At 40.5% G+C, this 18,308-nt stretch overlaps 1 protein-coding gene across 1 annotated transcript in view; it reads left to right on the forward strand.

Annotated features, from left to right (window-relative positions):
* Positions 1-17,086, forward strand: part of LOC124805696 (cytochrome P450 4C1-like) — a 58,463-nt gene extending 41,377 nt beyond the window's left edge. The window contains exons 9-12 of the mRNA XM_047266265.1: positions 3,867-3,935; positions 4,012-4,180; positions 11,557-11,736; positions 16,929-17,086. Coding sequence (XP_047122221.1) covers positions 3,867-3,935; positions 4,012-4,180; positions 11,557-11,736; positions 16,929-17,086 — 576 coding nt within the window. The remainder of the gene's footprint in view (positions 1-3,866; positions 3,936-4,011; positions 4,181-11,556; positions 11,737-16,928) is intronic.
* The last annotated feature ends 1,222 nt before the right edge of the window (positions 17,087-18,308 follow it).

Consider the following 18,308-nt stretch of genomic DNA (forward strand, 5'->3'; position numbering starts at 1 on the left):
TATCGTCAAACAATGGAAAATCTAGGATGGAGTGCAATAATATTATGCAAAGTACAGTTGCTACTCACCATATAGCGGAGATGTTGAGTTGCAGAGAGGCACAACAAAATGACTCACCAATAAAAATTCGTCAAAAATAGACAAAAAATACAAGTACACACACTCACGCAGACGCAACTCACACACACATGACTGCACACTCAGGCAACTGAAGCCACATGTAGTGTCGGATATTAACGTGAGCTCATTAGGTACATGTAAAGTCCTTACGAGAACAGAACGACCTTTTGAATGATAGCTAGCGCAGTGTACTGCGACTGCACATGTATCACGCAATGGTGACACAAAAATGGACATTTATGATTCTTTTTTCATATACAGTCGGATGTTAATGTGGGATTATCGAGTGCATGGAAACTCCTTATGAGAACAGTATGACTTTCACTATAATAGACAGCTTCGAGTATTGCGACTGCAAATGTGTAACGTAACGGTACATTAGAAACTATTTGCTTCGACGGAACAAAAAACAGGCATAAAAGTCAGCGTTTACAAGACCGGTTTCGGCACACGATGTTGTTAATACATTAAACGGTGGTCGGCACATCCCTCTCCTTGTTATTTTTTAGGTCCAAGTGACGCAGTACAACACTTGGCAATCAGCGGGAAAAAGGATACATTCGATACAGCGTTAAACGAACATAGTAGTTACCTATAGTAACAGATGTGGACACATATTTCTCATTTTTAAGATTTAATAAAAAGCACACCGTATTTGTTCTAGTGATTTTTGTTTATTCCATGCTATTTTACCGGCTTATTGGGCCATCTTCAGGAAACAACTGACAAGCGTCTTGAAGGGACACCAGTTCTTTGGTAACCAAACATTATAAACAAAGATACAATCCACTTAACATTTTCTCAGCCAATGTCAAGACCCCACAGACTTAAGCATTGTAACCATTTAACTTGTAATATTGTGTAGTTTAATTATTCCTTGAGCTTAATTTTTTGTCCGTTGGGTAAAGTGTAATTTCGACGTTATGAAATAAGTATGATGCACAATACCCTATGCAACTGGATTTTACCTTTGCTTATAATTTTTGGTTACCTCAGAACTAGTGTCCCTTCCAGATGCACTCAGTTTTCTTCATTAAAATGGCCCTATAAGTCGAAAACTAGTCTGAAATAAGCAAAAATTAATACAAAAAACAATTATTCAACCTTAAATATGGAATTGTATTATCGCGAAATATGGGAGAGAGTGTCACAGAAATGATACAGGATTTGGGCTGGAAATCGTTAAAAGAAAGGCGTTTTTCGTTGCGACGGAATCTTCTCACGAAATTCCAATCACCAACTTTCTCCTCCGAATGCGAAAATATTTTGTTGACTCCGACCTACATAGGGAGGAACGATCACCACGATGAAATAAGGGAAATCAGACTTCGTACTGAAAGATATTGGTGTTTATTCTTTCCGCGCGCTATACGAGATTGGAATAATAGAGAATTGTGAAGGTGGTTCTATGAACCGTCTGCCAGGCACTTAAGTGTGATTTGCAGAGTATCCGTGTCGATGGAGATGTAGATGTAGAATTTTTCTACCTATAAATACCTGAAGAATCAATTAAAAACATCATACTCAATGTCTTAAAAGAAATCGCTTGCCACTCATATATCTGCAAGGCACTGTGCTGGATTGTCTTGCATTCTCATATTGTGACGCCGCACGCGATCATCATAATTTTCTATATCGTCCACTGTGCCTTTATCAACAACAGAGGACAAACGTATATAACCTAAGCAATGTATATCACCACTCTATGCCACCCCTGCCGTTTTTTTTTTTTACTAATCTCATACTCTATATTCCCAGCGAACATTTTAACTGTTAGTGTAGAAGGTTCTGTTTTTAAATGTTTACCCCGTCCACTATATTTCTTTTTATCTTTCCACTTTGATACCAGCATAATTTTATTACACTAAACGAAATAAAGTACTTTTTTTCACACGAATGTGTTTGCCAAGTGAGCCGTTTTCTTGTACGATTTGTAAGCCTAATCTGTTGGAAGTAATATATGTTAATTGTTGAACAGTTTCAAATAATGATTATATTCTGCGAAATGGTGTTTGCTACGCGCACGCACGCACGCACGCACCCACACACACACACACACACACACACACACACACACACACACACACACACACACACATGCTCGTAGACACAAACTATGCACTATATAGATATAGATCACGCACAACACGATGTGCACTTTGACCTCTTAATGCTGTTTGTTTCAAATTTGATCTACCGTAAATATTTTACCTTATTTACTTTCTATATGGACACCGCTCAACTACGAAATCTAACAAGCTTGTTTTCCCCGTTCTTGATTTCTGATACCTTTTTCATGTTGTGATGTTTTGTAGTTGTGATGCTATAGTTGTGAACTCATTGTTTTACAATAATGGTATAGGTACAACTTCACACATTCTTCAGTTTTATACACTAAGATATTAAGCTCGAGATTCGACACTATGTTTGTCGCTTACCAATGACGTACCAAACATATATGATACAAACAGTTATGTTATGTCGACGAAACACGTCTTGACATTTGTACGAAAAGTGTCTGTGCTGGTGCTCATATGAGGCACCGCTTTGTATATAAGTATCCGCGTCTCCCACGTTACTGTTCTTATAAGACAGAGGTATACTATTAAATCGTATCAGTATTACAGTATGAGCTTTTATTTACTGACGGACATTTGAAATTTTCTCGCGCATTCAAGCACATGTGACAATCATATGAACAGGTCAATACAGTATGATTTGTAGTAAGCATTACATGGTTCGTTTCCCTGGTGCTTCTGGCTAGATGTGGCATTGTAATGTTATTGTCCTCAAAAGCACTTTGCCTGCGAAATACCTTATGTTTTAGATGATTACTGTTGACGAGAGGGCTGTGCACAAATATTCTTAGCATGCGATTTTTTTTAAGGAAGCGACAACGATGAGTCCCCATCTGTCGCTATAGGTAACTAATATGTTTGTTTGAATCTGTATCCAATGTAGTTATATCACTTTAACGTTTTTGCTCTCTTCTTTTGTTATGGTGATTGGTACGTTAGTTAGATGCATTTGAAAATGAATGGTGTCTGAAGGTAGTAGTGCAGAATAATTTAAAACATAGAATCGTGGAATCACGTCATTTTTCAAGAGTTATACAGTCTCCACACCGAAGCTCATGAAGGCAGATTATTACCATTGATGTCATTGTTGTTTGTCGAGAACGACTTTGTAACTGTCGGGACGTCACTGTTTCCTTGGACGCGGCGATTTTGTGCCATGAGCTCTTCTGTCGGCCTTAGTGATGATAATGTAAAGTATGATTTTCCTCGTGAAGAATATTAATTAAGTAGCAACAAAGAATTCGTAGGATGTACCTCCTACTAGCTCTCGTTGTCCATTGATTCAGCATTTTCTCTCTCTTCGTGATGGTAGCTATGTGAAGTAATGAATGGTGGAATATAATACGAATATGTCTACATAACGAATGTCATCTGCTGTCATACCCCTTCCATCCATCGTAAGTTCATCTCACCCTATCCCAAGGGCCTAATGTGCCTTCACTCAATGTAAAGGTCAACGGGATGGGTTTATTTTGTAATGTAATGACTGTTCCGCACGTCTGGTAATTTCATTTCGTCGTGACTGTGCCACGAAATTCGGAGTGTGAAGGCCTATTCTAGCATACTTGCAGTCAACCCTATTGTTTAAATTTGCAAGATGCACTAACCACTTATTCAAATGTGTTCCATTCTTCCGAACTCTCGCATTAAGAGATATGTCTGTCGTAGGGTCACGACACGACCACAGTTGGCATGTCCTGGGTTCTCATCCTGCTGGGGCACCATCCAGATGTACAGGTGAGTGTTACCAGACAGCTTGAGAGCGTGCCGAAGCGGCTGCGGACGTTACGATATCGTGTTTCTCTGTTTGCAGGAGAGAGTTTACGCCGAGCTGAAAGACATATTCCAAGACGAGCAGAGAGCACCGACAATGCAGGATCTGAATAACATGAAATATCTCGAAATGGTAATCAAGGAATCCTTGAGAATTTATCCAAGTGTGCCTTTCATCCAACGCAGGGCCACTCAAGATGTACAAATAGGTATGTACGTTAGGTGACTTAAGACGACTGTATTTGCATGAAGCTGTTATTCAAATTAATTAGCTCTTTAAAATTCGAAGCTTCAGTTTAATGCACGTGTAATTACAATAAGTAGTAAACAAGTTTCATAACGGAATAACTCCATTATACCCGGAGCAATGTAACTCTTATCCTGCCGTTTCAGTTTCTTTTCAGTTAGCATTTTGTCGATAAGAATAGTTAACACTCGGTTACGACTGCCTTAACTAGTCTTGAGCATTTGTCATCGAAATGTTCTCCACTTCAGTGAGAGACCAATGAACTTGATTGTGTTCTCCTTTGTTGGAAGTTGAGGTTTCTAAGACAAGACTGCATAAAGCTACAAAATCTGTTGAGAGGACTCTACGCCTACAATCTATCTGAATTGTGATACACTTAACAATGACGAAATTTTCTGCCCCCGTGTTTCTTGGGGTATTTTATGACTACTAGTCGGTGAAATATTCCAGTATGTGAGATTTTGCTGCATCGTGTAATGGCGAGAGCTTGTGTAAGTATTGTCCTTAATATGAACTGAAAAGGAGGGAGGAGACCAACCTCAACGACAACACATACATACCCGTAGACATGCGTATCATTAGAGACTGCTAAGTTCTGTTATCAACACCTCAACAACTGAGCTTTATTTTAAGAGAAGATTCAATACGGCTACAAAATACAATGAAAAGAACTCTATGCCTACAATCTGTCTAGTTTGTGGTACATTTCACAACGACGAAACGTAACGGCGCAGCCTTTGTTCGAACAATCCAACTCTACTTCAGCAGCTGGCCACGCAGGTGTATCTAACGTAATATAAAAACAATTTGTTCTAATTGGGAGGCAGTAACGCATGCTACGTGTCCTGTCGTTCAAATGAATAAACGGCAACATTGTGCACGAACTACATGGTCTTCGCACCATGTAGGCAAACTAGGCGTATTCCTAGAACGAAGATATGTAGGAACCGCCATATATTCGGAAGATATCCAATAAATATCAATAGAGTGGGCTCTCCGTCTGCTTGTGTTGTTAGTAGTTTTATGACCAGACTAGTATTTACTATAATATAAAATTATATAAGTATATTTGTAATTCATGTATTGAACGGAATATATGCAAAAATTGAGAATATATTGACTGCGTAGATGCTTAATTGAAATACCAGTGAATTGTTAACTTTAATATCTGAATCGGATCTCGACTTACATTCTGCTGGTTCTTTAATCCGTATAAGCGAGAATGTGTTTGACAAAATAATAGGTTATGGTAGTGGTAACCATTTTCGTACTGCCACTGGATAACTGGTTCAACTTATTCACACTTCACCAGAGAAAGTCGTAATTTCTATAAGGACTTAAATGCATGTATGTTAGTACATTAGTGGCAGGACTGATCTCAGTAATAATTCTGAAGTCGAATGTATAGATCTTTCATTGTATCATTAAACACAATACACTATGGCGAACAAATCATTACAGTTTCAGAAAAATTGGATGAGTTATTCAAGGCCAAGTCAGTAACGAGTGGATCCACCTCTGGCTCCCAAGCAAGCAATTATTCGACTTAGCATTGATTGATAGAGTTGTTGGATGTCCTCCTCAGGTTGGTTGTTTGGGGAAGGAGACCAGACAACGTGGTCATCGGTCTCATCGGATTAGGGAAGGATGGGGAAGGAAGTCGGCCGTGCCCTTTCAGAGGAACCATCCCGGCATTTGCCTGGAGTGATTTAGGGAAATCACGGAAAACCTAAATCAGGATGGCCGGACGCGGGACTGAACCGTCGTCCTCCCGCCTCCTCAGGTATATCGTTCCAAATTTTGTCCAATTGGCGCTTTAGATTGACAAAATCCCAAGTTGGTTGAAGCATCCTGCCCATAATCCTCCAAACATTCTGAATTGGGGAGAGATCCATTGACTTTACTATCCCAGGTAGGGTTTGCTAAACATGAAGACAAGCAGTAGAAACTCTCATGGTGTGCGCTCGGGCGTTATTTTGCCCAATTTTAAGCCCAGGATGGCTTGCCATGAAGGGCAGCAAAACGGGGCGTAGCCGACATATCGCTGTGCTATAACGGTGTCACGGATGAGATGGCGCCCCAAACCATCATTCTAGGTTACCTGCCCATATGGCAGGTGAGAGTCAGTATGGTATCCCACCACTCTCCGGGGCGTCTCTAGACATCTACATCTACGTGATTTCTCTGATATTCACAAAAAATGCCTGGCAGAGGGTTCAATGAACCACCTTCATACTGCCTCTATACCGTTCCACTCTCGTACGGCTCGCGGGAAAAACGAGCACTTACATTTTTCCGTGCGAGCCCCGATTTCTCTTATTTTATCGTAATGATCATTTCTCCCTATGTAGGTGGGTGCCAACAGAATGTTTTCGCAATCGGAGGAGAAAACTAATGATTGAAATTTCACATGAAGATCCCGTCACAGTGAAAAACGCCTTTGTTTTAATGTTTGCCACTCCAATTCACGTATCATGTCTGTGACACTATCTCCCCTATTTCGCGGTAATACAAAACGAGTTGCCCTTCTTTTTACTTTTTCGATATCATCCGTCAGTCCCACCTGATGCGGATCCCACACCGCACAGCAGTACTCCAGAATAGGGCGGACAAGCGTAGTGTAAGCAGTCTCTTTGGTAGCCCTGTTGCACCTTCTAAGTGTTCTGACAATGAATCGCAGTCTTTGGTTTGCTCTACCCACAATATTAACTATGTGATTGTTCCAATTTAGGTTGTTTGTAATTGTAATCCCTAAGTATTTAGTTGATTTACAGCCCTCAGCTTATAGCGTAGTCGAAATTTAGCTGATTTCTTTTAGTACTCATGTGAATAACTTCGCACTTTTCATTATTCAGGGTCAATTGCCACTTTTCGCACCATACAGGTATCTTATCTAAATCATTTTGCAAGTCGTTTTGATCATCTGATGACTTTACAAGACGGTAAATGACAGCATCATCTGCAGACAATCAAAGACGGCTACTCAGATTGTCTCCTATGTCGTTAATATAGATCAGAAACAATAGAGGGCCTTCAACACTTCAGTGGGGAACGCCGGATATTACTTCTGTTTTACTCGATGACTTTCCGTCTATTACCACGAACTGTGACCTTTCTGACAGGAAATCACGAGTCCAGTCGCACAACTGAGGCGATACTCCGTAGGAACGCAGTTTGATTAGAAGACGCTTGTGAGCCTTCTGGTAATCTAAAAATATGGAAACATTTTGACATCCTCAGTCGATAGCACTTATTACTTCATGAGTATAAAGAGCTAGTTGTGTTTCACAAGAACGATATTTTCTGAATCCGTGCTGACTATGTGTCAATAAATCGTTTTCTTCGAGGTACTTCATAATGTTCGAATAGAGTCTATGTTCTAAAACCCTACTGCAAATCGACGTTAGTGATATAGGCTTGTAATTCAGCGGATTACTCCTACTTCCCATTTGGGTATTGGTGTGGCTTGAGGAATATCCCAGTCTTTAGGTACGTATCCTTCTGTGAGCGAGTGGTTGTATATAATTGCTAAATATGGAGCTATTTTATCAGCATACTCTTGACAGGAACCTGACTGGTATACAATCTGGACTGCCTTTATTAAGTGATTTAAGCTGCTTTGTTGCACCGAGGATATCTACTTCTATGTTTCTCATCTTGGCAGTTGTTCTTGATTGGAATTCAGGAATATTTACTTCGTCCTCTTTGATGAAGGATTTCGGAAAACCGTGTTTCATAAATCTGCTTTAGTGGCACTGTCATCAGTGACTTCACCGGTGTTATCGCGCTGTGAAGGTATTGATTGTGTCTTGCCACCGGTATGCTTTATGTATGACCAGAATCTCTCTGGGTTTTCTGCCAGATTTCGACACAGAATTTCGTTGTGGAAATTATTAAAAGCATCTCGCATTGAAGTACGCGCCATATTTCGAACTTCTGTAAAACTTTGCCAATCTTGGGGATTTTGCGTTCTTTCAGATGCCTGCCTAGACATGTCTTAGCTGGTCATAGGAGTTCATTTCGAGGTGGGACGCATCACAAAAGACTGTTCTACTCCAGTAAATGAGATTCCAGGCCGAATATGCCCGACACCACTGCAGACGAGCTTCTTGGTGTACAGAGCCGAATGATAGTTAGCGTAAGGGGGTAGTCGGCGCAAGGAGCTCAGCGGCCTTTCTGAGAGACATCTGTGAATGGTCCTTAAGACTACTGATGCTCCAGTGCGCGTCGGGTCGATGATAATGATGAATTTGCTGCTCTGAGTGTCTCTCTGACAACTGCTTGGTTCTCATGTTCTGTCGTCCCTCTAGGTCGATTGCTCCCTTCTTGACGCTGTATTCTGCCATGGGCCACCCATTCCTGCCAATATAGTCGAACAGTGGCATCTCTCCTACTCAAATGTTGAGCGATTCGTCGATTACTCAAACCAGCTACACGTCCTCTCTCAAATGCTGACATCTGCACCTATTGTTCACATGCCTGCCTGCGAGGTACCGTTACGGTCCTACTGAGCAAAAGTAATGAAATGCGCAAAGACCTTATGCCCTGGTATCGACATGTTCCCTGTTTACTATCACTGCCTCAAACTGCGTTGCAGCGTTACCCATACGTCCATCGGCCGCCAAAATTTACAGTATTGCATTTTCCGTCGGTAGTTGTTTTGGCTTATTTGGATAGCTCCTTCGCGTTGCGTTATTCTTTTTGTCTCACAGTGTATATCGATCAGTGTCAGTGTCAGTGCCAGTTCGAATAAAAGGCAAGAGTAGGCTTGAATGATTCGGATAATTCATTTTATCGTTTACGCTATAGCCTTAAGAAGGTAGATGGCGGAAAGCGATTTTATTTATAAAAATCGTGCTTGTTACTCTTTGGAAACTGTAGATATCAGTGATTCCTCACAAAGCCAGTTACCAGTTTTGTTTTTTAGTGGTACTACATTATTAAAAACGTTGTTCTTACGTTAAAGGAAGAAATACATGCGTTTGGTTACATTCATTAAGGTTTCCAGTAGAACATTAATAGCTACTATATTATACATACAGTCTAAAAGAGATTATTAGTCTTCAGAATACCCTATCCGTTAATTTTAATTTCCGTCACATAAATTCATCAGTTCTTACAATTAGTAAATGAAATCAGTTTATGTATTGAAATATGTTCAACGTCTGTTTGCTTTTCCCTTCGTCTTTTAGCAAAGGTCTCTGAAACAATTGTGAGACCCCTGTGATTTATTTTTGAAAAAATTTAAACCATGAATTTTGCGTCCTAGTCATTACTGGTGTCATATACATTTAACAATTAAAAATTATTGGCGTAATGTAACGATTAAACTTTCATACAGTAGCCTATGTCTTGCCTAATTTCTCTTATTGTTTCTTCAACCCCCGTAACTTTAATACTTCGATTACTTCAATCTGTTCTGCTGTTTATGTTTCTCATCATTAACCCTCGTAAAATTTCTACACCAACTGCTCTTGCCTTATAACTGTTGTTCAAAAATGGTTCAAATGGCTCTGAGCACTATGCGACTTGACTTCTGAGGTCATCAGTCACCTAGAACTTAGAACTAATTAAACCTAACTAAGCTAAGGGCATCACACACATCCATGCCCGAGGCAGGATTCGACCCTGCGACCGAAGTGGTCGCTTGGCTCCAGACTGTAGCGCCTAGAACCGCACGGCCACTCCGGCCGGCTATAACTGTTGTATTATCCATGATGTACGTATGTATACTGTTTAGAATTGTTGTATTATCCATCATGGCAATATACTATGGTAATTCGGAATTGAGGGAGTAGAAATGAGAATTGTAAGCGGGAGGGAGGGGTGGGGGGGGGGGGCAAAGGATGATACATGCGAAATACCTGGAACCAGTACTGACTACCCAGAGTGAGTAGATTACGTTCATTTTGCAATAACATGTGACAGCTGCGGTACACATATGATCTCATGCATTTCTCTACTCTTAAAGATACGTAGTTATAATGTTTCTTTCGATAGCCATTTATTTATAGCATGTTTGAGTACCTGGATATATTGATGATCTACATTATATGAAGGGCATCCATGTAAGAAAGCGAAAATTTCCTAGCATCATGAAGTATGGAACAAACTTCTTGCACTATTTCTTTACACACTTTCGTAAAGTACTGCGTGTGTGAAGAAAGTTACAATGCTTATGAGAAAGGACTGAAAGATTTGGAGAATAAAAGAACCCTCTTTCCCTGTAACTTGATACTTATCTGGTAAGAAACGAGTGTGTAGAATGGGCTGTATGGAGAAATATCCTGCCATTCCTCGATACTGTGGATATATACAATTAGTGAAAATATAGTTCACATACAACAGTATTCGGGCGAATAACGTGCACAGATTCAAATCGATACCGCCTTTGTCTCTAACGTTCAGAATTACACTGTTGTTTGTGGATTATTATTCTTTATTAAAATTAGACTCTTGCTATCTCGTTTCATGTTTTTAATAATTTTCCTGACATGAACCACCTAAGTATTGAAGCTGGGTACCGTACTGCAATTATGTATGAGTAGAAGACGACAACGATGATTGCTGGCAATTTCGAGATGTGTTCTAGCGTTCAGTTGTGAAAGCTCAGAGTTTCTCGTGCTGGGTTGAACTATCAGAAGCCATTTTCCACCATATTCATCGATTAGGGTGGCACAATGCTTACGGCAGATCGAATCACCATCCATCCATTCAAATTTTGGATTTCTGTGCATTCCCTAAAATGCTTAAGAAATATTCCTGGATGGTTACCATCAAAATAATAACCTTCTCACATCCGAACTTGTGTTCTGGCCCTAATGGCGTCGTTCGTGACGGGATGAAAAAACTAAGGCAGTTTTCTTTCGCACTCCATACACTCTTGGTAATCTCTTAGAAGTGGGGCAGAATGCTAATAACTGATAGTTCTGAATGGTGGGCTCCATATGGTTCCCAAGATGTGCAGCGACGGTAAACCATAAAATTATGGTAAATTTGTATGTGTATTTTAAATGGTTTAATGCGTCTATATACATTTAATTGGTTTTACGTTGCTTTATGTGCATTTATTCATTTAGTCACTGTTATTAATTAGTTTTATTCTTGTATTTGTAGCATCGATGATGGCTGTTAATCAGTTGAAATCGATTTGGAAAAGTAAATAAAGAAAACATGATCTTCCGACAGGTTGCTGCTTATTTGGTAATAACTGATATCTCAGCATTTAAAAGCACAGCCTATGAAGAGTAAAAAAATTTAGTTCATATTGACAAGGTAAATTCCTTTTCATGGACTTCCCTCTGGGCGCAGTCTAAGCCTACCTGTTATTCTTGTCAGCCGGCTACAACATCCCAGAGGGGACCACACTGACGCTGCACATCTACCACGCCCACCGTGACCCCGACCACTGGCCGGATCCGGAGCGCTTCGACCCGGACAACTTCCTGCCGGAGAGGGTGCAGGGCAGGCATCCCTTCGCCTACGTGCCTTTCAGTGGTGGCCCGCGCAATTGCATTGGTAAGAATAATGATATGTACTGAAAATTCCCTCAAGCTTCCAGCAGCGTTAAATGGTTTAAAATCCATAAGCTTTCGGCCATAGTCTGAGTGGAGAATGTCTTTTGGTTCCTGCTACCGTCCACACATGTGCTGACGTCCTTGTCGCAGTGGTCACACCAGTTCCCGTCAGATCACCGAAGTTAAGCACTGTCTGGCTGGGCTACCACTCGGATGGGTGACCGTCCGGTCTGCCGAGCTCTGTTGGCAAGAGGGTTGCACTCAGCCCTTGTGAGGCAAACTGAGGAGCTACTTAACAGAAAAGTAGCGGCTCCGGTCACTAAAACTGACAACGGTCGGGAGAGCGGTGTGCTGACCACATACCCCTCCATATCCGCATCCGGTGACACACCTGGGCTGAGATAATGACACGGCGGCCGGGCGGTACCGCTGGGCCTTCCAAGGCCTGTTCAGACGTAGTTTAGTTTCGTTTCGTTACCGTCCGTATATAGCCGCTATGAGCTACCTTCTGTGACACATTTACAGCCTTCGTTACATTTTTAATTCTACTTTTTGCCAGCCGGACAAGAACATTCAGTAGCAGGGAGTTATGCAGAGTCCCGTGCACTCAATTCTTCGGGAGATGGTTTCAGAGCATGGGAACGCACCTGCTAGTGGTGTCTGTATCACGCTGGAGTACCGTATAAGCAGTCAAGAATCACATACTGATTATGGCGCGAAGCAGTACAATTCTGTTAGTTAATATTCATTATTTGAACACTGCTATGCTCCTCCAGCCATCCGGTCAACATTAGTTGAACTGATGAAGGATTAATAATAATTTCCTAAGTTCATTAACTATAATAAAAATTTAAACGAGAAAAACATTTTAACTTATTCGTTGTTGGTGAAGATGACAGACCAATCAGAAGTGCGCACTTAATAAGCGGTCACTGAACAGTTACTGTCAACTCACTGCGAGTCTTCTAGCGCGCACGAGCGAGACAACGTGTCGGGACGGTCAAGTAGAATGCGATGCCGATAATTATGCGTCGCCGTCAACAGTATCTTGGAAAACGTTTGTGCATAACAATTCACTAGAAATTTTACATCAGTCATGAACAAAGGCAACATACGCTTTGGACTGCGGTGTTTAACTGTCGTGTGAAATTCTGAACATCTCGTAATGCTGTGAATCATTAAATTGTGTCTCGTTGTGGTGCTCTGAACACAGTTCCTTCCGCAGAATTAGATTTAATGAATGGACATAATAAGGCTTTCTTTCTTGATTACGGCTAAACATTAATGAATAAAACTCAAGTGGCATCCTACGTTTTGATAACTATTTCGTAGCACTGGATTTTCTCCCACCCTACCACTTCAACTTAGCACAGTTTGCTGTTTGTACGTCTTAACCTGCTCTTGTATGGACAAGAAACCAAGCAGGACGAGAGTTACGAGACAACCTTAGAAGTCTCCAGGTAAGCAAACCAAAGTCAGTGATGCCAGGAAAGTGAAGAGACATACCCTCATAAGCTGTAGTATTGATAGAACCTGGCATTTTGTATCGTGGATACACAGGCGAACACTGTAGTAACAGTTCAGCGTCAGCATTTTTCTTTTTGTTCTCAGTCGTTACAACAGGTGGTCGCTCTAGCGCCGTATAAGTGTCACAGAAGGCAGCGCGACTATATAAGGACGGTAGCAGCACCCAAAAGACACCACCTGACAGTGGCCCTAGAGTATTCGACGGGAGTCATGGGTTTCAAATGAGTTGACGCTGCTAATGTTGAGGATGTGTTACATGTCGATCAGTTTGACTTTAGGGGACGACAAAAGCACCAGAAGAGGCGTTCTGACGATGTCCCTGATAATAGAAGCGAGACTTGTCAAAACCAGAATAGTTACATACGATTTTTCTACCCGCAAGTAGCGTTATATAATGTAAAATGATGCCAAATGTTCGAAATTCTCAGTAAAATATTTGTAGGCTGTAGGCAAAAACGGTTAAAACACAATATGTACACGTACCAAGACACAAAAAACTGTGAGAGCAACAATGAAGTGTTCGGATTAGAAAAAATGTAATACACGCATGCATTTTCTCGAACCCGACTGTTCACCCTACACATCCAGGAAGCAATCAAGGAAAATAAATGTTCAGGAGTGGAATTAAAATTCAAAGTGAAAGGATATCTATGAAAAATTCGCTGATGAAATTGTTATCTTGAGTGCAAGTGAGCAAGAGTTGCAAGACCTGCCGAGTGTAATGAACAGTCTAATTAGCACACACTATAAATTGAGACGAAAGTAGTGAGAAGTAGCAGAAGTGAAATTATCAGCGAATTTAACATCAAAATTTGGGAGCGAAGCATTGCCACACCTGGAGTAAAACTGCACATGACGAACGAAGCAAGGAGGACATAAGAAATAACCGGGCGAAGAGGGCATTCTTGGCCGGAAGAAATCTATTAGTATGAAACTTCGGCGTTATTTGAGGAAGAAATTTCTGAGAATGTGCCTTTGGTGTAGATCAGTAAGTCATGGACTGTGGCAAAACCACAAAAGAACAGGATCAATGCGTTTCAAATGTGCTGCTCCAGAAGGATGTTGCAAAATTATGTGGACTGATGACAAATGAGGAGGTTCTCCGCAGAATCGACGAAGAGTGCATCACACCAAAAATGTTGACAAGAAGAAGGGAGAGGATGATAGAAAATGTGTTAAGACACCAAGGCATCACTTTCATAGAATTCGTTGCTGGCCGCATCAGAGCAGTCAGAAAACTGACGACCAACCGTCACCGCGCCCCCGTCCCCACTCACACCCCACTCTCCAAAAAAATTAAGCCTTGTACAAAAATACGCAGCTCTAAGGCTGTTAGCTTCAGACATGATCTTATGACAACACCTGAACATCTCACATTGCAACCTACGTACTTAATAACGTAGAAAATGTTCTTGGTAATATTACTGATAATATCACGGTGGCTTCTTTTGTTGCATCATGCATTTCCTGTCAAACGGGCGTCATAGTAAGCGCTCATAAGGATCGGCGGGTGCTTTATATTATCCGGAATTTGTAAGATAAGTCAATTCTAAAGGAACAGCCCAGGTGCTGAAATGAAGTACTTCACTCTTTTCAGAGCGTCTCAACAGTGCCACATCGTGAGCTGGGCTCTTAGGAGCACCTTTCAAAAGGGACACGCTTCCAACTGAGCCATGGGAGTATAATGTACTGTTGTAGTACTCAGCTGGCGCCTCCTTTTATCCCTCGTAGGCTCATGCAGCCATCGCTAAGGTTGATTCAGTCGGTAGCTGTTTGAACGATAGCCTATGTTATGCTTGGGAAGAGAAACTGTTGTGTTAAGATGTTGCATGGCTAAATTATAATAGCACTGCCCAAAAAGTCAATCGATGATTTCTACCTTTTAATTTTGTAATACTGTTTTACCAGTTGAGGGTCATATCTCACGACTACCGTGACTGTGACATCTGAGCTCGTTTCGCAACTAGGCTTTATTCTTTTCTTTTCATTAAATGAACTTGGGATTTTAGTAGAAAGCGTTACAACAACTTAATTTCGTCTATCCCTCAGTTTAAGTTTAAGAGACCTTAAGTTTGATTTTCGATAGGTTCCGCCTTCAGCAAACAATGTTTCGTTTTTGTTTTTACCCGACACGATTCTTTCAAGTTCAATATTATCCTTAGGTTTTCTGTTTGCTTTCTGTCAAATAATGGGAAATGTTGATTTTTCACAGTCAGCATACAGAAAAATTATTTACATGGGATGTATGGGATATTACGCCTTTAAAGTTTAACTCTTATGTTTCACATTATTTTACGTGATGTGAAAGACTGTGTCTGTATGTGTGCATATGCAATGTGTTTACATATCCTTTTACAGCCTTCAACGACTCTGCATGTTTACAGGACTTAAATTTCTTTTTCGATTTGGTGGAGGTTATTGTTGTCGTAGTAGTTGTGATCTTCAGTCCGGACACTGGTTTGATGTAACACAAAAGCTACTCTGTCGTGTGCAAGTCTCTTAATTACCGAATGACTATTGTTACCTTCTCAGTCTGCATACTATATTCGTCTCTTGATCTCCCTCTACGATTTTTACGTCCCCCTCTCCCTCGCCCCCACACTCCCCTCCAGTACTAAATAGGTGATTCACTGAAGTCTCAGAATGTGTCCTGTCAACGAGTCTCTTCTTCTAGTCCGGTTGTACCACAAATTTCTTTTCTCCTAAGTTCTGTTCAGTACAGCACCACATTTCAAATGCTTCTATTCTCATTTTGTCTAAACTGGTTTGGTAAATACTTGACTGAAAAACGGAAATTATATATGTAAAGTCAGTAAAAACAATTTTTTTTCCTGTTATTTGAGAGGAAGTAAATGAAAAAGGCAGTGATGATACTGTAATTTCACAGAAACAAAGTCTGGATAGAAGAAGCATAAAAGTTAGTGTTTGATAAAGGCGGAACCTATCCAAAAACAAGTTTGTTCGCAAACAGGGACGCAACTGTGAGCTTCAACCTCAAAATTAAATACTTTTATTCGCCGTACAACAATTAATTTAATCAAATCCCGAAACTTTTCCATGCACAAATGAACATCCTATAATACGCCGTGTTTTGTCAAGTAGTAGAGGCTACAGCAGTCAGTCGCAAATGATGTTAATTGCATCTCTAGATTTCAAGCATTGTGTGGCCATCTTCAGTGCTTCGTGTCAAATCCTTTGCGATGCATTTCTTATTGAAGATGTCTAGTTTCGATAACAGCGAGTTTAGTTCAAGTAATTTTATAGTATGTACTACATACTGTACGTATAAAAATACTCTAGTTAAACGTGCTGTTTTGAATCAACACATCAACTTCAATAAGATATGCATCGCATGAAATTTGACACCAAGCACTGAAGATGGCCACACAGTGACCGAAATCTGCATATGTAATAAACATCATTTCGACTGACTTCTGTACCCTTTACTAATTGAAATGAATATAGTCGCTGAGTACAAATGTTTCCGTATGGAATCAGACCTGCTATACTTTATGTTACGAATCGCCAAGTTTCCAAATGTTACCCTGACAACAGAATATGAAAATTAGAGCATTTTTTTGCTTCATTATATTTCGTGTATCTGTCATTTAAAACATTCCTGTAAATATAAGTCTTGTTTCTGTACGTTTTTTACTGTTCCGATAGGCCAGAAATTCGCCGTCCTCGAAGAGAAGACAGTGCTGTCGTACATCTTACGCAACTTCCGCGTGGAGACGGTGGAGAAGCGGGAGGACCTGAAGCTGATAGGCGAGCTGGTGTTGCGGCCTTTCAAGGGCGTCTTCCTAAGGCTGACTCCGCGGTAGAAGGGTTCCTCCTGGTGACAGCCGGGGCAAAGAACTGAACTGTAGCCCACCGTGACCAGGGCACCAGACGCACCGCGCAAAACGAACCTTTTAACTAACGAGACAACAACATACTCGATCTTTTCAATTAGACAGAAAGTAGCATTTCATCGATCCCAAACTGTGCATTAGTTGATACTAGGGTCTTTAACAAGGACACACAAATTTCCAAGCAAGCGACTTCTTCAGTGTTTCTTAAATCTTCTACATTATATCCAAGCACTGGGGACGATGTTCAGAGGCAATACCTGACGAATAAATTTTGTGTCTTATCACACATTTCACCAACAGAAGAACTGTTTCACCAGCAGTGTATAGTGCCTTGAGTGGAGTGTCGGATGACAAAGAAATCGTCTTTGCTAAGTCTTCTACTGGCGCGCCACCTAAAGACAGCATAAAAAGAAAAAAAAGGAGTTGCCGCAACCTCTTTCACTGCTGGACTACACATCACATTTTTGATCGAAAACAACGGCAGCGTTCAAAAAAAAAATAAATAAATAAATAAAGAATATCAGTGGAACACTGGCTCATGTACTCTGCAACTGTCATCTTTGATGGTGGCGAGGCCTTATCCGCCCCACGTTTTTCATATTACGTTTCTGAATCGAAAGATAAAGGCCAGTTGTCACAAACGGAAGCACTAACTTACACTACCAACTAAATGTGTTGAATTCCAACATGAATTACAGTGCTGTGAAAACTGTGACTCTACCTTGCACTGACAAGTATCAGATTAATACTGAAGCTCTGCCTCTTTCACATCTAATTTTAGAAAAGTTACAAGAAGCATGTGGACTTTTAAGAAATTAATTATTTGTACTTTTGATGTACTTTGCCTCTGTTCTTCGAAATTTTAAGGAAAATATATCAAAGCCCTCTGCCGTTTGTCTCATTCGCATATTAGTTGCTTTATGGGTGCCAAGAAAATTACACTACAATCAGTATTCAGTGTTGAAGATTATAGGACTACATTTTAGTGGTCGAAATTACGAATGTATCTAGTGTCCATGTTTTTGGAGATGATGTATGACATTTGATTTTCATTATTATATAAGGTAATTGTGTACAGTCTACATATGTTTGTAAAAACGGAAGTATATGGCAAATAAGGAAAGGCAGTAGTACTACGATTTTAGTTACATGAAACTGAAATTACACGTAATCTTCTATGTATCTTGTATAT

Source organism: Schistocerca piceifrons, chromosome 7 (assembly GCF_021461385.2).
Source record: "Schistocerca piceifrons isolate TAMUIC-IGC-003096 chromosome 7, iqSchPice1.1, whole genome shotgun sequence".
NCBI classification, from domain to species: domain Eukaryota; kingdom Metazoa; phylum Arthropoda; class Insecta; order Orthoptera; family Acrididae; genus Schistocerca; species Schistocerca piceifrons.